At 29.0% G+C, this 19,456-nt stretch overlaps 3 protein-coding genes across 4 annotated transcripts; all 3 read left to right on the forward strand.

Annotated features, from left to right (window-relative positions):
* The first annotated feature begins 340 nt into the window (after positions 1 to 340).
* Positions 341 to 9,144, forward strand: LOC145202021 (chromatin modification-related protein MEAF6-like). The gene is made up of 8 exons (XM_090081895.1): positions 341 to 548; positions 3,111 to 3,223; positions 6,616 to 6,709; positions 6,845 to 6,884; positions 7,032 to 7,100; positions 8,524 to 8,563; positions 8,710 to 8,764; positions 8,858 to 9,144. The coding sequence occupies exons 1-8, from the start codon at positions 465 to 467 to the stop codon at positions 8,879 to 8,881; spliced, it is 519 nt and encodes a 172-aa protein (XP_089938021.1). The 5' UTR covers positions 341 to 464; the 3' UTR covers positions 8,882 to 9,144.
* Positions 9,145 to 9,808: 664 nt separating this feature from the next.
* Positions 9,809 to 10,858, forward strand: LOC145202016 (cyclin-H-like). The gene has a single exon (XM_080074888.2). The coding sequence runs from the start codon at positions 9,809 to 9,811 to the stop codon at positions 10,769 to 10,771; it is 963 nt and encodes a 320-aa protein (XP_079931014.2). The 3' UTR covers positions 10,772 to 10,858.
* Positions 10,859 to 10,981: 123 nt separating this feature from the next.
* On the forward strand, positions 10,982 to 16,081 carry LOC145202020 (prefoldin subunit 3-like). Of its 2 annotated transcripts, none has more exons than XM_090081897.1 (5): positions 10,982 to 11,169; positions 11,364 to 11,482; positions 11,611 to 11,677; positions 11,795 to 12,032; positions 15,302 to 16,081. In XM_090081897.1, the coding sequence occupies exons 1-5, from the start codon at positions 11,110 to 11,112 to the stop codon at positions 15,334 to 15,336; spliced, it is 519 nt and encodes a 172-aa protein (XP_089938023.1). In that variant the 5' UTR covers positions 10,982 to 11,109; the 3' UTR covers positions 15,337 to 16,081. The 2 variants fall into 2 exon arrangements, with proteins under 2 accessions (XP_089938023.1, XP_089938022.1); XM_090081896.1 differs by lacking the exon at positions 15,302 to 16,081 and adding an exon at positions 14,809 to 14,945.
* The last annotated feature ends 3,375 nt before the right edge of the window (positions 16,082 to 19,456 follow it).

Here is a 19,456-nt window from a genome sequence, read left to right on the forward strand (position 1 = left end):
GTAGATTTGAAGGTATTATAGCAAAAAATAAAAAACGGGTGGAGTTCCGATGTTTTGGGTTGTGCAGACCTTTATTTAGTAGCAAATACTTTCCCATATTGTTCCGCTTTAAACAAACAAAAAAATGGTCCTTTTTATTATTTTATCAAAGTGCATGTAGTTATGTCCGATTAGAAAATTAAATATTCTGTTAAGCATAAAAATAAATTGCGACATAATACTAATAAATTATTGTGAGCGTGATGTGCGTTCTTAACAACTTAGTTCTTTCATTAATCAACTTCACTTAGAACTCTATGTTAGAATTGAGCTTGAACTTGGTTTCAAGTTAGGCAATCAATTAACTAAATTTCAAATTTAATATTGCTTGAAATTTCAAGTTGGATTCCTTCTGGTGATTGTTCGACAGAAATTAAAACTAATAGAATCCGTAAGTTTTGTAGACCGTAAATAAATCTTTCAACATGGCGGTGGTTTCAGCTACTCAAAATATTCCTGACACTCGTGCTGAGCTTGCAGAACTTCTAAAAAAGAAAGAAGAACTTGCAGTTAGTGTCAACTTTTTCAATTAAAAAAATTGATATTTTTTAATATCTTTATTGATCAATATAGGGATATGAACGATGATAAAGTAGCATTAGCTGTCTATGCTTTACATTTACCTACCATCCTAATGTTTATGTTAAATTAAATTTCATCCCCTTCATGTCAAACAAGTAAGATTTCTATTTTGCACCAGCATTTTAAGAAAGACTTCAATAAATGGTGCAACCATTTTTCTCAAACCAATTGTGCCATGAGTAAATGATTTCAGATTAAAAAAATTTAATTAGCCATTTTTATATTGAGGTGTACTTTGAAATTGGGGTTAATGTAACACTCCTTAGTTTTAGTCTTTCTTTTGATAAAATAAACACATAAAATTTTCATGACAAAGTGTGTGAACATAATTTTATGTTGAGGTATATTGTTGTGAACATTTTTTTATGTTTTATGTTGTTGTGAACATGCTTTTATGTCGAGGTTATGTTGAGATCATTGAAGGTGAATTAAACTAAGAAAAAGTCCATAATAATTGAGATATCCATAAAAGGTAAAGAAAATTCATAAATTACTAGATAGTTTACCACATGACATCTAATCTCTTTATTGAACCAAATTCTCACCCACATGTAATGTTCTTACTAACAATTCTGCCAATTTTGTAATTATGTAAATGTTCTATTTTATTTGAAATTAGACTATTAACATGAAAATTCATCAAATTTTTAAACAGTTTCTTTTTTTAACAGTTTTCAAATGAGACCCAATAAAAAGCTTTTCAATGGAACTAGAATTTTCTGGGCATAAAAGCTAAGAAACTAAACAAGATTAAATGCTATTTGGAAGTTTGTTTCTGATTGTTTTCTTATGTCTTATTTTTAGTTGCCATTTCAATTAGTTTCCTCCATGTATCTGGAGTTATTTTAAAGTAATTAAATTTTTATATATATAAGTCCACACGGGAAAAAACAACAGAGTCACACTTTTGTAGTTTAGAGTTATTTAAATTTTAAAGTTTGAAACATATGCAATGGTAATTATGAAATAAAGTATCCCTGTCAATATTTTTGTTGGGAGATTGTCCAATTCACTGTCTAGTTCTACAGAAATATTGCCTAAACCTTTTATACTAATAAAGCTATAAGAATGTATTGTAAGTAGGGCTATAATGGACTCTGCTTTTTTTTCTATTGTTAATGTTCTTAAATTCAACTGAAGACTTATTAAACTATTTTCGCAAGATAGTAAAGTAGCTGCTGGAACAAATTGATCATAGGGCCAGTAAAAAAGCATTCATCGGCTTTTGTTGTCAGTGCTTACTAGGAGATTTTGTGGTCAGAGCAATGCCTAGCCCACTTTACTTTACCCCAACTAATTATACCGATCAAAGCTGAGTAGACTCAGTAGGACTTACACAAAGAAAACAAAAGTTAACAAAACAACAAAAATACAAAAGGAAAATGGAAAAAAGAAAAACATTAACAAAAATACATTTGCATTATAAGAAATAAAGAACTAATTTTGATTTAGCAAAGAAACCAAAGAATTGGTTTCTTTTCTTATTTTTGTATAATTTAATTGTCTAGAAGTTCATCTAGTGGATCATCATTAGTTTCATCATGTTTCAAACTGTCATAAAATTCAGGCACTGATGTGAGTTTTTTGAGGGCCTTAAGATCTTTGTATTTTGATAAAGAAATAATCATTTTTTTCTTGTACAGTTTTACAGGCTCAGCAATACTGATAGTGTTATTTGAAAGCCTAGCTTTGGAAAAAATAAGCCCAGCTAGAAAAGAATATCGCAAATCTCTAGTGGACATTAAATTAAACTTAGCCAATAAACATGCCTTATTACATATATTCTGTAACAATTTCAAAACATTTAAATTTTGTAAATTTGCAGTCTGGTCCTGCTGTGTGATTTAAAATATTTTGTTTCTTTTAGTTTTTCTTTTGCTCTTCCAACTATTTTTTCTTCTTTGGGTTATTTGCAATTTGAACTTGTTCAACACCATCCACCATCTTAAATGTAGTTTTCATCAGCGTTGCATCTCATTGGACTCTCAGATCATGTGATGCTAACTATTGCATGAGTTTTTGTGATTTTGCTTTTTTTTTCTTTGTAAACAATGGACTTATCCTCTTTTTCCATTGGATTGGTTTTTTTTCTTCTTTAATTTTCCTATTTTTTTTTTGTGTCATTTTTTCACTTGAAAAGTAGTTTAGTACATAGTATTTATGACTATATGTAGGACAGAGTCATAAACTTAAAAATTACAAAATGTGACTGTTGTATTTATATACACACATATATACATATATATATACATATATATATATATATCATAAGTTTTGCACAAATACATAATAGACTTCTGATGAGTTGAATCACTTCAAAGTTGGTGCATATATACAAAAGTTATTTATAAAATACTTTTTTATTCTATTTTATTATATAGAGATTTTTTTTTTTACCTTAACTCATGTTTCTACACAAGAAATTTGAGAATTCCATCTTGTTTTAAACTAATTTAAAAACTATATACACTTTATATGAATATATTTAGTTAAGTCTTGCTAATTTGGAACGTCAAATTTATGCATTTGAAGGCAGTTATTTAGAAGATACTCAACTCTATGGCAATATTATACGTGGCTGGGATAGGCTTCTAACTCAAAAGTATGTAACTTTGTATGTTTTCAAGAATAAACTTTGTAATTAAACTTCTTTTTATATTAATGAAAAATTTTTCTATAACAGTTTTAAAATTTATTTACACAGAAAATTTTTATTTAACATTAGCACAAAATGAAAAAAAACTTGAATTTCTAATTTAACCCTCCAGAGAGATTAATATATACATGTCCTGATTCAAAAAATGTAAATGTTGAAATCAAACTGTTTTTTCTGAAAAATAAAATTTAGTTTAGAAATTTTCATTGAAATGATAGCATGCAATATTACCTCGCAAGTAATGTTTTTCTACATTAATTCATCATCCAAAGTTAAATCTAAGATAACTCGTTCAATTTAAGTGTATTTTCACACCGCAAAAAAAAAACAACAGCTTTTTCTAAAAAAGGCATAAAAAAATAAAGTGTAAATAGAAATAAACATCACATTAGAAAAAATATTTTGATTTAAGGAAGGATGGCATCAATCCAATTTTGTGATTTCCTTCTTAAAAAATGAAAAGTCAAACAGATTTTTCTTTAGTATTCTACAAATGCTTGCTGTTGAAATTCACCAACCATGATTCCGATTTCTTCCCATCTTCTAATGGTTGGGAAGCTTCATGTCCCAGAAGATAATGAATCCAACATTATACTGGTGGATAATTTTGAGCATTGTTTTGATGTTTTCATAGTTATCAGGGACATCTTCAGCAATAACAACCAGAAGCTGATATTTCACACCACTGTCTTTTACTAATTGCATTGTCAAGAGCTCTTTGCTTGGAGGATATTTTACTTGAGAGGATCAGTCTTCCTGAATTCCAAGACTGATCTTAGGAAACCACCCCCACCATTAATTCCTAGCTTTACAATGTGATTATTGTTAACTTGTCTTCTCAACGAGATTTCATTTTCAATAGTTTCAGGTTCCTTGCAATTCATCACCAGTTGTTGCTTTTGCATTTGCTGATCACTGTAAGCATTAATAGTTGCTTGTGTAAAATGATCTGAAAGTTACTTTCCAAGTTTTTCATTGAAATTTGTCTCAGCAATTTTGACATTTGAAACTTGATTCAGTGGTAGCAAGCTTCCTAATTCCTGTGTTGGTCAGTCCTGTGGCTGATTAGCTGGAGATGCTTGAGATACTATGAAAGGATGCGACTCATTTAGCATCAGATGGCTGATTTTGCAAAGTCAAAATTTGCTTATTACCTTATACTGGCTGTGGACCAGAGGTTCATCTATGTGTGATGATGTATTACATGGAATCTTATTACCTGTATAAACCACATTTTTTAGGTTTTATAAAACTTAATGTGGTAACAAATAATGTGGATTTTCAAGGGCACTGTCACAGTTCTCCCAAGTGAATCAGCTGTTTCCTGTTAATTGACAAAAATATTTCTTAACTTATACATTTTCTGTTCAGTCTGAATTATGCTCTTTTTTTAAAAAAGGCTCTTTACTGAGTTGTAGTTGAGTGTAGGATACTCTTTTTTTTTAAGTTTGTCATTATTCTTTAAAATTTTAATTTCATTTTTTAATTCCAGGTTCTCTCTTTATTATATATTGCTTTTTTAACTATTATTCAAACCTATTCCATTTTTACCATTAAAGAGTTATGATCTACATCAAAATATATTAGGCATTTGTTCTCAATGTTGTCAAACTTCTTCATGAACTTCTTTCTTCATGAACAGATCTATTTTAAGTAAACTGTTCATAGCAGGTATCTAAGCTACCAATAGTGCTTTTGTAAGAGTATCAAAAGATATACTTACTTACCACAGGTTGATCTACACCAGTGGTTCTCAACCTGTGGGTCATGACCCCGCCAGGTGTTGAATGGCGATTTGCCAGGGGTCACCTAAGACTATTGAAATATGGGGATTTTTGTCTCTATTCTAATATGTAAAACATGATATTATTGTACAAATTTTTTTCAGTGGCAGTTGTCGAAAATAATCACTCGACAAACTTAATGGGGCTAATTAAATAGATCAATACTGAATAATATAATGAGGAGACTAATTAATTCAATCATACTTGAAAAAAAATAATTAAGAGATCTATATATAACTAGACCCAATTATTCAAAATATAAATATGACAGAATTCTTGAGGGGATGGAGAATTAAAAGAGAGGTTTCAATAAAAGTGCTAGAAATTCACGATCTATATACATCAACTTCTTGGTGGGCATCCTTGCGATTATGAGGTACAACAGTAGTTACTATTTTTACCACATTTTTCTTAACTTGTTTTCTTGTCTGTTTGTCTGTTCGGACACAAAATGTTTTTCTATAAAACACCGTATAATTATGTTTAAAGCTAACCAATCGCATTTCAATTTTAACAAAAATTATCCAATGGTATTGTTTCACAATGTCACGAACAATTGCACAAAAAAAATATGGAATTTTATATTATAACAATAGCAAAAGTACAGTTACTTAGGCCTATGTAAAGATTGAGAACCACTGATCTACACTCATTTTTCAATAATGTGATGGAAGAAATTACAAGGATTTATTATCTATACTAAACCCCTATTGATTAACTCATTACTGCTGAAAAAAAACAGTCTGCACCTCAAAATAAAAATCATAAAGTTCTTCTTTGAGATAACTTAACTTCTTGAATATATTTTCTTCCATCAAATATCTCTCATTATAAGATAAACTTTTTCAAAAAATATCCCCTAAATTTTTAATATTGTTCTAGTTATGTTTTGTTAAAAACTAAAAGAAATCGTTAAAGTTATCAAAATTTTTAAAATAATTATTTTCTAAAAAAGCAGTGGTCAATTAAATAGAATTTAATACCCAGCTAGAAAAATATTTTAAGTCTAAATTAGTTGAAACTAAAGTTAAAAAAAAAAAAATTTTTTAACCTACAAATAAAAAAATTAATCAGTCTAAGTTACTGAAATTTTAAAATTAATTTATATCCATATAAGGCAACTGGATGGGATTTGTTAATTCTTTACTTAAGTTTTCATTTTGTTTATTTTTTTATTTTTTTTTGATGGTGATGATGATAGTGAGCATTTTCACCAGGATAAGTTTGTCATAGAAAGACAATACAGGCAGAAAATTTGCTAAATTTTGATCACAAAAAACCTTGATAATTTTTTGACATTCTATTTCTATCATGCTTATCTTGCTGCTAAATACTAATTAATTGGAACAAAATAAAATAAGCCTAAATGTGCTAAGAATGTTGTTTTTGTAAACCAAATACTTTATTATCCCGATGTTCCTAATTTGAATTCTGTTTTGACTGAAAATTTGTGCAGATTTTTCATGCAAATGCTTAAACTAAATTCTTAATGTAATAAGTTTTAAAATAGTTAACTTTCCATGTGTATTTATTAATCTTTCTAAACAACTGTAGAACTAGTGGACCAAGTCAAAAAGCTGAGAAAAGAAATAGAAAGTTTAAAGAGTCAGAGCGTTTATTTTCAAAATCTTCTATTACTTCAGCTTCTGTAAGTTTACAGTTTGTACATTGGTAAATAAGAGAATGGAATCTTAAATTCCTTTTTTACAAAAAAAAAAATTGATTTATACTAACTTATTTTTTTTTTTATCTATATATTATTGTATTAGTTATAATTTTTCAGGCAGTTAGCGGTATGGCACTGTTTCCACATGAAGATAAAAGTATGTTCTAACATTTTAAACTGGTAGCTGGACAATTGGCATTTGCTAATATTTTGTTCAAATAAATTAAAAATTATTCTTCATTAGTAAAAGAACTTTTTACAATTTTTATTTAAAATTTTTTAAATTTCCTGAACTTTTTTGTAGAAGAAAATGACCAAATTGATAACACACTTCACTCAACTAATTCTGAGCACTCTGGCAAAGTTACAAAAGGTATGATATTTAATTAGTGTACAACATGAAAATTACAAATGTTGCAGTTTTGTTTGTTAAATTTTGTATAAAACTAATTGGATTTTTCAAAATTAATTTTTTCAAATAAAGTAACAAAGATAAAAAAGAAGGACAAATCAACCTTTAGTAGTATTTTTCAAATAGCAAGGATAAAAAAATGTTATCATATAAAACTAAACTTTTCATTGTTTTCAAAATTTTCATTTTCATTGATATGCCCTTTAGTACCTTGACCACTGCCTTAGTTTTGGTATTCTATTAATTAAACTTTTTAAAATATTTAGAGATTATGTCTCTGCCTGCTTCTTGTAGATACTTCCATAATTTTTTGGACCAAAATGTCAAAGATATACCAATCTTTGGCTTTCTGATCAAAATAGTCCCACAAATACTCTACTGGAAATTGTTTTGATCTTTTTTGTTTCTGGAGGAAAAAATTCTAGCATAGCTTGAATGCTTAGGGTCATCTGTTTGAAAATCAAATTTTATCCAAAAACTCTTAATCCAGTTTTCTTTGAGAATTTTGAAATATTGTTCTTTCCATATTCTACAATGGTTTTTTATCTAATTATTTCTGCAGAAAAACAATCCTAAACCATCAAACTTCCAATATGTGTCACTGTAAGTTATGAGCACAGAGGTTTTCACATGATCTGTTGTCACTGATACTTTTCTTCAAGATTTTTATTAATTAGAATTATTTCTAGTACTTTAAGCTATTTTTTACTCTTGCTGGTTGAAAAAATAAAGTGACCCTCAGTGGTAGTTGATATCATTTGCCCACTACAGTATCTGTCCAATGATCACCAGTCTTCTTCTTTCTAACTATTGCAATGTGCTTCTTTTAGGAAAAAAAACTCATATCTTTTTAATAGTTTAGCATTTTGAATAACATTTTCTGTATAATGTGCAAATTTTAGTACATTTTTCAATATTTATTTACTTATCTTTTTGCATTTTGTATACTTTTTAATTTATAGTTTCTAATTTTAAATGAAAATAACAATTTTTGATTTAAATAAAATATATTTACACTCAAAGCAAGGTTTGTTTTTATTCTTTATAACAGATCCTTACTCAGTGATTTTTAAAAGATAGCTTTATTTAAATCAGTTATTTAATAAAGTAGAGATTATCAGTTGTGATAATAATTAAAGTGAGCCAAAATACATTAGAACTTTACTAGTTTTTTTCAGAAACTGAATTTTAAGTAGCCAGCCAAATTTTGTAAAATCATTTGTTAACTAGGAAACAACTTTGTAGGTTCAATATCCTCAATAAGAATCTTGTAAATTTTGTTTTTCGGAAAATTTATACCTGTTTCAAAACTTTGGCTTGGTGTATTTAAATTTGATGTTGTTTGTTCAATTTTATAGTTTTAAATCACAATAACCTTTTTTAGCTAATAATCAAATAAAAAAGAAGAAGGGAAATAAGCAGAGGTAACTTAAATTTAACTAAACTAATATTGAAGATAAAGAGAAAATTATTTTTTTTCTTTAGAATGTTTTTTTAAAAAAATATTAAATGTCATCTGTTTGTCATACTTTTATTCTATTTTTGACAATTTTAAATAATTTTTGTTTAGAATTGAATTAAAATTAAAAAAAGGCTTCAGCAAGAATAAAGAAATAGAAGTAGAAGTGAGTTTTTTTTGTTGTTGTTGTTGTTGCTGTAGCATTAAATATTGTCATACTTTTTTTTATTAGTAATTTATTTCTGCATTCTTCTAATAGGATGAAGACAGCTGCTCAAATTGATAATCTTTGGATAGAGCCTAAAAATTGGCATACATCTTTCAGAAGAGTAATAAAGATATCTTTTAAAGTATTAACACAGCAAATAACTTCTTATTAATTGCAGGAATTAATTGCATTTAAGCGTTCACATAACTACATAATTCACATTACGATGTTGGATATTAAAATGAGTTAAACTATTTGTATATTATATATATATATGTAAAACTAAAAATTATGTATAAAAAAAAGTATTGGCATGACAATGGAATTTGAAATTTTTTCCAACCATATTTTTGTTGTGCAAGTATGAATTTGTGTGTTTTGGCACAGAGTATTTGTAAGAATATATATATATATATATATATATATATATATATATATATATATATATATATATATATATATATATATATATATATATATATATATATATATATATATATATATATATATATATATATATATATATATATATATATATATATATATATATATATATTTGTTTTAATAATTAATTTCTGTACATGAAATTTTTCTTGTGATGTTATATAGCTGAATTTCTGAAATTGTTACATCCTGCTGTTTGCTTTCTTTTTTTTTTTAATTTTTTTTTTTTTTAAAAAAATGTAAATTATTTTTTATAAAACAACCATTAAAATCATTCAAAAAGGTACTCAGAAACAGGTTTTGGTTCAAAGTTTGTTGAAGATTTTTTTGATTTTACTTTAGCACTTTAAACATGGTTAAAAAAATTTATTTTGTTTTTTACTTATAAAATCATTTTTGTTTTATTCCCTTGTTCCTTTATCTTATATATTCTATTTGCATACCAAAATTTATGTATTATAAAAACATACAATATCATGAATACTATAAATTACATATATATTTGTAATTACTTAATTATTATGAGTACTATTAATTATATTTACAGATAAAAGAGAGATGTTTCATTCAAGTTCACAAAGAAAATATTGGATTCTTGAAAGTATTGATAAAATAGCTTCAACCCAGATTGCATCAAACAAAAATTTCATAGAAATGCACCAAAAACTTGATCCAAATAGTAGCAACGATTATTTGGATCATAATGAAGAGAAACTACTGCAAACCTTTTATGCACAATTTGTTTTTAACATTTGTCGTAGATTTAAACCATCAGTACCTTTGTCAGTAATTGGTACAGCCTTATCATATTTTAAGCGCTTCTATTTATACACCTCAGTAATGGAGTTTCACCCAAAGGATGTTGCCTACTTGTGTGTTTACTTAGCATGTAAGATAGATGAGTATAATGTCTCTATTGACCAGTTTATGGAGCAAGCCGTGGTCTCTCCATCCTTAAATATTCAGAGTTTTCTTATTGATAATGAACTGGTTCTTCTTCAAAAACTGAATTATCACTTAACAGTTCATAGTCCTTATCGTCCTCTTGAAGGTTTTTTAATTGACATTAAAACAAAGAGAAATAGTGTTGATAACATTGAAAAGCATCGCTCAAACATAGAGCAGTTTCTTGCAAATAGTTTGCTTACTGATGTCATTTTGCTTTATACACCTAGCCAGCTGGCATTAGCTGCAATAGGGCATGGTATCGGGAAAGAACAATTAATTAACTATCTGCAGTCTACAACAGATTTAGCTTCTATTGAAATACTTTTACCTAAACTTGAACATATACAAAATATCGTTAAGAGTTTTAAAGTTCCAGATCAAAGTAAAATTTTAAAAATTGAAGAGAAATTAAAATTGTGTCGGGATTATGAGAATGATCCATTTTCAAATCTTTACCATCATCGTGAACTAGCTAGACAAGAAGCTAAAGAAATGCAGAAGAGAAAAAAGTTTCATGAGTTGTATGACTGCAAACGCACTGAGGAAAGTATGTTGGTTGGGTCACTTGAGTAAAAAAAAATAATTTGTTCAAAAAAAGTATTATAAATATTTAACTAGCTTGTAGATCTATGAAAGTAATTTTTTATATTTACTTACTATTTGATTTTGGTTTTGTTGATTTCAGATCTATCGTTAGTTTTGTTTCACTCTTATTTGATTTGTAATCTGCATTTTTTTTTTTAAGTTTATTTTCTTTTTATTCTACGCTGTTAATTGTTTTTTGCACTTTTGTGTGGTATACACAATAATTTTGATGTGTTTATTATATTATTTTACTCTATGTTAAATGTATTTTACATGTTTTTATTTCTACTTATTTTAAATTAAATCCAAATAGGCTAACAAACATAATGGCAGAAAATATTGCAGTCAAGAAAAAGCATAGGGGAATACCTGAAGCTGTGTTTTTGGTAAATATGTCTATTTTACTAAACCTTTTAATTTACTTTTTAAGTGTTGCTCCAAGAAACCTTGAAACAATATTTGTTATCTAATGATACTTGCATTATTACAATTCTGTTATTCTGAAATTAATCACATTGTTTGAACAATTTTTAACAAAATAAGTAATTCTAATTTTTTTGAAATGTTTATTTATTTGTAGAATGATGTTGATGCTTACATGGTAAAAGAAAGTTCTTCTGAAGCTGCTTTACAAAAGTTTGATGAGCAATTTCAAAAGTATAGATTTATGGAATCAAACTTGCTGAATAAAAAAATTAGGTCTGTTAAGATTGTTAAAGTAGTTGTTTTCTTCGGATTTAATCCAAATTCAGTTATTGTAGTTTTTGTATGGGTGTGGGTATGAAGCTTGAAGTTAGTAACGTATTTTTTTTAATTTTGTTCTAAAGATTATCAACTCAAATCCCTGATATTAAAGCAACCCTCACTTCGATCAAATTTCTTAAAACAAAAAAGGTAATCTGACTCTATAATTATATTTTGAATGTGGGCATGTGTGTTTGTGTGCGTATTATCCGTGCTTTTTTTGAATTTATATTTTAAGAAGTGTTAACTTTATTAGAAAATTTTCAGGATGCAAAAGAACCACTAAAAACACAGTTTATGTTGTCTGATCAATTATTCGTTAATGCTAAAGTTCCAACTACCGATAAAGTCTGTTTATGGTTAGGTGCCAATGTTATGCTTGAATATGAAATAGACGAAGCTGAAGACATGTTAAAGAAAAATTTAACTGCAGCTGAGTCGCAATTGCACGAACTGGATCTCGATTTGGATTATTTAAGAGATCAAATAACAACTACTGAAGTCAGTATCCTTTTCCAATTATTATAAAACAAAATTAAGGATGGCAGGATGGTAATATTATAAAACAAAATTAAGGATAGCAGGATGGTAATAGCAGGAGATACCATGTTTAGGACTAATTAATGTTATCAATCCCATTCTGTTGGTATTGGAAAATAATCAACATAACATTGTTCAGTTTTTCAGCGAGTTTGAAGTTATTTTTCTAAAAACTAGCGGTCAAAATACAGTAGCAGTCATGACCATTAAGATATTAAGGAGTGAGTTTTAATGAGTCACCCTTGAACATGTTCTTATGCTATAAAAAGTCAAACAAACAAAAAACTTAACTACCATTTAGGAATTTTAATTCTTTTAAAAGTTAGCTCTAATATTCTAAATGTGAAAAATGTGAAAGTTACAGGGGGTGTAAAAAATGTCTAAGTATATATTGACTGTGCCAACTATCTGTCAGATATAGCAGCAATGAAGATCCTTTTATCAATCGAAGAAAATCATTTAACTTTTACATCAGAGAGTGGACCAACTCACAAAGTTGTTCTACCCATGCATGTAGATATACCTAATTGAACTGATGTAGCCATGGCAAATGCAACTTGATATTCCATCATAGTATAGATGTTTAAAGCTTAGAAGCTGTTATTTTAGATAATTCTACAAGAAATGCAGGTGCAGTTAACGGTGTGTTTGTCAAATTGATAAAAATGCTAAAAAGAAGCATACACCTTTTGGTGTATACCCTCTGAATCAAGCTGAACTGCCGTTGCAATTGATCTTATGAAAATCTTCATCCCTACCGGATCAATTTGCTTCTGTAAAGTCAGACAGCGCTGTTGTGAATAGTATTATAAGCGATCTCAGTATAGACCAGCGCAAACATGAGCACTGCATTTATATCTTTACTAATTATATTTCTGAGAAATTTGTCTCAAAGAAACCAAGGCAAGTTTTTCATGCTTGACGGTAGATCATTGTCGTAAGAATAATAATCCTTTATGCTAAAACTGAAGAACCGTTTAGAGTTGTTGGCAAACACTGAGTAAGATTATTCAAGTTAAATGTTCAATGAGGAATGGAATCAATTCTAGACATTACAAAGACGCTTCTCAACTTCCTACACAATACATTTCAATTGGTTAACACTCGAAATGATTTAAATCATTGTTTTTAATGGTTTACAAGGAAGTTCATACTGTTGTTTGCAGAAGAACTTCCTGTATTACAAGCTGCAGGAAAAAAATTAGGACAAATCAGGACAGAGACCAAGCTTTTAACCAGATCTCTAAAAATCATATTCATAAGAAGTTGAGTTGAAGTCTTAAGTATAAACCAAAATCCGTAACGAAAATGGAAACTTCGATGGAAAATTTAGGACGCATCTTGCTTCTGATGATAAGATTGGCGTTAAGCACCTACACTGTTAGACTAGACGGCAGTGCTCAGTACCTATTAATCAATGTAAAGATTTTCCCTTACTGAGATCTCCAAAGTTCTCAATCTGTTGAAAGAGCAGTAAAAAAGAGACTGCTAAGCACGTTTATGGAAGAAAAAAGTGATACATGCATCCTGACAAAGAACCAAAGTCAAAAAAAGAATTTAAAAAACGTTAAAAAGTGCGACTATTTTATTCCCTAAATTTCAAGACAGTGGTTCAGTGACTAATTTTCCTTACTTTTTGGGGTTTTTTTTAACATTTAACGGAAATTGCATAGTTCATCGTGGCGTTGCCACTAAATATTCTAGTTTTTCATCATGTTTCGGCAATTTTTACACTGTATTATATTTAAATAGATTAAAACGAATTTCACAAGAGAAACAGGAACTTATAATTATGCAAAGTAGCCTTATAAGGGAATCATCTCAGCGTTAAGTTGCAATTCGACTTTTATCTTACGCAAACACTAAAAGAGAAGATAGTATCATAACGAAATTTTCAAAGGACGATTTGAAAAAACCAGGGGTTTTTTTAGCGGCTTTAACCCCGGATTTTTGATTTTATCAAAGTTCTGGGGTTAGTTAAGCTTCTGGCTTTTTGAATCCTATCAAACATTTCTGGGAGCATATAGATTCACAACTAAAGGGAAGAAAACCACGACGTTCTTATTAAGTTTGTGAGCTGAAAACCGCGAAGATGCAGAAAGTGGACTAAACTAATTACTATGTAATTTAATTAGCTTTATGAATTTAGAAAGCTAAAAAAAAACATCTAATGGTCAAAATCAATGACTGGTCATGATGTTCCGTGGACTTTCCTTTGAATGTTGAAAAAATGATTAACCGAATTTAAATAAATTCAGTGTAAAACATACTAAAAATTACTTTTTATTAATATTTCACTTTTGAATAAAGCAAAATGTGTTAAGAAAACAATTGGTGGCATCATTTTACCGCTGTTATTACTCCCAAATGAAAAATTACAGGATTTCTAAAGACGTTTTTTCTTTTAATTTTTTCTTAAAGAAGACTACTGTTCACATGTTTCGAAACATTTCTAGAACAAACATAAATTCACAATCTTTTCCTGCAAAATAATTATCTGGAAAAGAAATCGAGGGGCCCCTTACTCCAACTTGTGGTGCACATGACTACTACTGCAACGATAATTGTAAAGTATTTCTCTTATTTAAAACCTTTTACGAATATTAAATTATGCTAAATAATTTGTTTAATAAATATCATAGTGATTCAGTCAATTCCCCTTTTCAGAATGTTTTTATATGAAAAACTAATTTACCAAAAAAAATATATGTGTAATTATTTCCCTTTAACGTAGCTATTAGGCATGGCAAGAATATACAATTGGGATGTAAAGAGAAGACAGAAACTCAAGACATCTTAGCTTTTATATTTGTTTTGTAGATTTTTTTAGCTTCGTGTCTATAACATTATTACTATCAATAAATTTTGAAGTTAAAAAGAACTCTCTTTTAAAATTCTTAATGCTGAAGGAACGTGAGGAATGAGAATAAAAAACGGCTAAGGATATTCAATTCATTTTATGAATGTATTATCTATACGTTTTCCATAACTATTGATTACGAATCTGTTGAATTTAATTAAAAAGTCTAGGTTGTCTTTTTTTATTCAAAATGGTAAACTCATTGTTGAAAACCACTCAAATGATTTCGAATGACGTGATATTTATGGTGCTGTTTAGCGAGTTAAAAGACAGTATACGTCTTTAGTGCCCACCTTCTCACGTGGCCTCCTTTATATTTATAAATTGTATAATAACTAAAGTATTTAACTTAACTTTTCTTTCTTCTTGTTCAGTTTTGAATGAAAACCAGTTTAACCGATTTTATTAGTGGGTAGGTTATAAAGTCGGGATCTAATCGAAGGCTATATCTAGAAAATGTTAGTTGTATGCGAGGAGAATAAGAATTCGCGAAATGCGGCAGTTGATCTAAAGAAAAGTTCATTAAAATCTAAAATTTTTCAAAGGACATCGTCATACTGTCATACTGTAATTGGGGAGTTATTATCTCCACGCGCTTTGATGAAACGAAATACTGCCATTGGAGATGAAGTCATGTGCCGAAGAAAGGTAACGGAAAGCAGCATCGATCAGTTTGAAAGTTTATCTGAAGATTACATAAAAACGAATCTAAATAATGGGAGCAAACGTAAAAAAATGCTCGCTCAAGTAAATTGCGGTGAACTAAGTTGTTCCTCAAAAATAAATTATGAGGAAACTACAAAAGATATAAGATCGAAAAAACTATCATCAATCGATAAAATCAATATCATTTTAACGAAGAGTGGAAAGGTCAAGAAAGGAAAGATCTATCCTTCTATAATAGACAGTTCATTATTTTGATAAACTATGATAATTCGTATGTTTCAGATGCAGCGATCAATTAACTCGCAGCTTAAAATTTACTTGAAATGCTATCAGTTAACGCAAAACAATTTATTCTGTCTCGCATGAATCAAAGCCGTTGGAATAAATGCATCATTTTTCATATTTTTGTTTCCTTTTGCATTTCATACTATTTGTATTTAACTCTCTTTATATGCTAACAGTTATATTAAAGATAGTAACAAAAAAAATCTGCTTGTTTTATAAATTATAAATGTTCGTTGGCCATTAGTTTACACTTGTTTCCTTCTCTGACCAACTGTAAAAAAAAAATCAAACGAGCGTTACGATCACTCAGACATGATCGTCATACAAATTCTTTATTTCTATTTATGCTGTTTTGAATTCCTTTTGGATTTTCTTATTTATCCTTTTACATTATTAATTATAATCTGAAATAATTTACTTTCATTAAACATTCTTTTCAGTTTGAAGAGGAAAAAAAAAATTATCTATAGAATTCAGCATAAACTTTCTAACAAATGTAATTCTGTTTTTTAAGTTTGAAGCGCGGTCAACAACAATTTCCCTATATTTTCTAGGTCACGATTTTGGTTTGTCGAAATTAGGCTATAACTAGTCTCCCTTTTTTCATTCTTATAACCATCCTTAGAGGTAGAAACCTGATGCTTTAAGAATGGGATGAAATAAATACTGAGGCAGAGTTTAACACAAGCTTAATATTCGGCAGAGATTAAACCGGTTAGAACCGGTTTTTTCGAGATTTTCAACCTTACGGTGAACACTTTTATAGTTTTGAGTTATTAAAATAGGATTATTCCTTAATTTTGTGACAACTAAATATGATCTAACATAACCTAGATGCTACATGATTACAAAATAAAAGCCAATTTACAGTTTATCTTTATTCTCGTAGGGGATATTGTTAAAAGTTAATTTTTTTTACTTTTAATTGAAACAGTTTAGTGACACGTTTTAAAATGACGTTCGTTATATAAAAAACGTCATTCAGCATCACTCGACCACCATCCCTCCAAACGTAACATTTTTTTAACCCAAAATCACAAAAACTATTGTTCGCTAAATTTATTACAATATTTGCAATTTGTTATATAACTTAAAATGCTTAAGGTTGTCTCAAATTGCTAAATAAATTGTGTGACCGCTTTTTAATCTACTTGCACGTGTGTTATTTGAAATTTACAAACTTTCACGTTATTCACGTTAATCATATAAAAAAGTAAGTTATAAATAAAAAAAAAGCCATATTGAATACTCGCATATTGATTTTCGTAAAAACGTATGTAAATCCCTACCTGTTCATCCCTGCTTCTTTCCAAGCAGGGATGTCTACTTTCTGCTTCATTCTGGGCAGGGATGTACTGCTTTCCGTTTAAGATCAATGATGAAAAAATTTTAGTACAATGTGTGACAACTTAGCTTCCTTAAACTATGATGGCTACCTCTTGTTTTTTGATATTGTTCGGAAAAAAAACTTGCCTACATGCGCAGCTCATATTTTTGTGTTAAGTTTACAAATAATACCTTTTCCCTAAAGTGATACTGAGCACTAAAAACCAACCTAACATAAGTAGACTAAATCGAATTGCTGGTAGATTGCGTCTTCTAATTTTGTTAGCGTCCATTGTTGTTTTGTATTGAGTTGGATCATCATGCCCAGTATTAATTCATAAAAGAATAAGGCCTGTTGTAAGGAAAGGTTCTTTTAACAATTTTGCCTGATTCTAATGTTTTTGGTGTGCAGCCAAAAATAATAAAAAAAGTTTATTACCTACCCTTTTCTCACATTTCAATGTGAGAAATTCATTTCTTTATCTAATATTTATGTATTTTAATGCAAAGCAATACACAAGATGACGGTGGTATCTAATATTTATGTACTTTAATGCAAAGGAATGCACAAGATGACGGTGGTACTTAATGCCACTTTAAATACTTTTTTTTTCCTGTTTTATTCTTCTTCTTCGTTTACAGATGTTTGTTTTTTCTTTCATTTAACGCAACCTTAATTTCCATTCTCTTGCTCATGCGCTTTAAGTATTGATTATTATTAATACTTAGAACGCATGGGGTTATCAAATTTTAAAGATTCTATATTTCGGCTTTAGGAAAGAAGGTTTGGGGATCGAGGAATGGGTAGATGATTGTATAGAGAAGCCTTAAAGTTCTGTGTAATGGTAACATTGACTTTTTTCTAAATCCATTCGTACTTTTACTAACGCGCAATATTTTCTATTAGATCTACTAATAAGAATCCTTCCAACTAAGGTGAGGTTATTAAAAACCACAAATTCTCAAGTTTAAAATGAAATAAAAATGTTTTTGACTTCTTCCAACTTTTTTCCCATTTATTCTTCAAGTCTGTAAACGACTATATAATTCCCAAACCCTATTTATCCGCCCGTAGATCCTTGATCTCTTTGACATCTCTTTCTCATATTTAAACTTTTCTTTTACATTAAATTCTTTCTGTTCGGACGTTGACGCCTTTTCATTATTGTTTGTTAGTGCGTAAACTATTGGTTTTTAATTTGGGAGGCTAAATAGCTAAAAATAGCTTTTTCTTCACATTTGCGATTATATCTAGCTTTCTCGCAATATATCAAGTTCTTTTGTTATCTTTAATCTTTATGTTACTAAATGATATATGCATCCCTGATTAATTAAATCGACATACAAATCTGAGAGTTTCATTTTGCCATTTCAAATGTTTTGCGAGTTTCGAAAAAAAAATTTTTTTTATATCTACAGAGGTTGGACAAAATAATAGGAACACAAGGCGTGAAAAAAGCAAAACTTTCAAATGACTAAAAGATCCTAGAAATTAAGATTTTTTTGTGGCTTATTAGTTAATTTTTCATGTACTTTTTCATGTTGTTCTCAAACTTTTGTTTATTTAAAGATATCATGAATAAGAAATAAAAACAAAATAGCAGTGACGGATTTGTCAGATTTCAAAAGAGGAAAAATTGTTGGTGCTCGTATGGCAGGCGCTAGTGTTACAGAAAGGGTAAAATTATTTGGAGTTTCAAGAAGCACTGTCTTAATGTGACGTCTGCATTTGAACAGGAGGGAAAAACATCTTCTGCTGAGCAAAATTCCGGAAGAAAGGCAAAGCTTTCGGAAAGTGACTGTCGGACACTAACACATTGTAAAACAAAATCATCGAACTACAGCTCCTATAACTGCAGTAGAACTTAATGATTATCTTGGAAATCCAGTGTCCACCAAAACTGTGCACTATGTGTTACATAAAGCCGGTTTTTACGGAAGAGCTGCAATAAGAAAACCTTTGCTTTTAAAGACAAACATTGCAAAGCATCAGTAATGGTACAGAAAGCTTCAAAACTGCTCTTCGGAGCAATCAAAGAATGTCATTTTCTCTGATGAATCGTCCTTTTACTTTATTATTTTTTCTACCACCGGCCGTGTAAACGTGTGGAGACAACCAAAAGACGTGTATAACCCAGATTGTCTTCTTCCGATTGTTAGCCATGGAGAAGGATCTGTGATGGTTTGGGTGGCTACATCACGGAAATCGCCCAGCCCAATAGTTTCTCTTTATGGTTGATTAAAAAGCCAGA

This window comes from Hydra viridissima, unplaced genomic scaffold (assembly GCF_058129835.1).
Source record: "Hydra viridissima isolate aposymbiotic clone 2 unplaced genomic scaffold, HvirCarnegie_v1 scaffold_3, whole genome shotgun sequence".
Taxonomy (NCBI): Eukaryota; Metazoa; Cnidaria; class Hydrozoa; order Anthoathecata; family Hydridae; genus Hydra; species Hydra viridissima.

Bases quoted from the DNA above. Each gene is read 5' to 3' on its own strand.
- LOC145202021 (XM_090081895.1), top strand. From the start codon at position 465: ATGGCGGTGGTTTCAGCTACTCAAAATATTCCTGACACTCGTGCTGAG. The intron at 3,224-6,615 runs GTATGTAACTTT...AAACAACTGTAG, and splicing joins GATAGGCTTCTAACTCAAAA to AACTAGTGGACCAAGTCAAA. The intron at 6,885-7,031 runs GTATGTTCTAAC...ACTTTTTTGTAG, and splicing joins GTTTCCACATGAAGATAAAA to AAGAAAATGACCAAATTGAT.
- LOC145202016 (XM_080074888.2), top strand. From the start codon at position 9,809: ATGTTTCATTCAAGTTCACAAAGAAAATATTGGATTCTTGAAAGTATT.
- LOC145202020 (XM_090081896.1), top strand. From the start codon at position 11,110: ATGGCAGAAAATATTGCAGTCAAGAAAAAGCATAGGGGAATACCTGAA. The intron at 11,170-11,363 runs GTAAATATGTCT...ATTTATTTGTAG, and splicing joins TACCTGAAGCTGTGTTTTTG to AATGATGTTGATGCTTACAT. The intron at 12,033-14,808 runs GTATCCTTTTCC...CGTAGCTATTAG, and splicing joins AATAACAACTACTGAAGTCA to GCATGGCAAGAATATACAAT.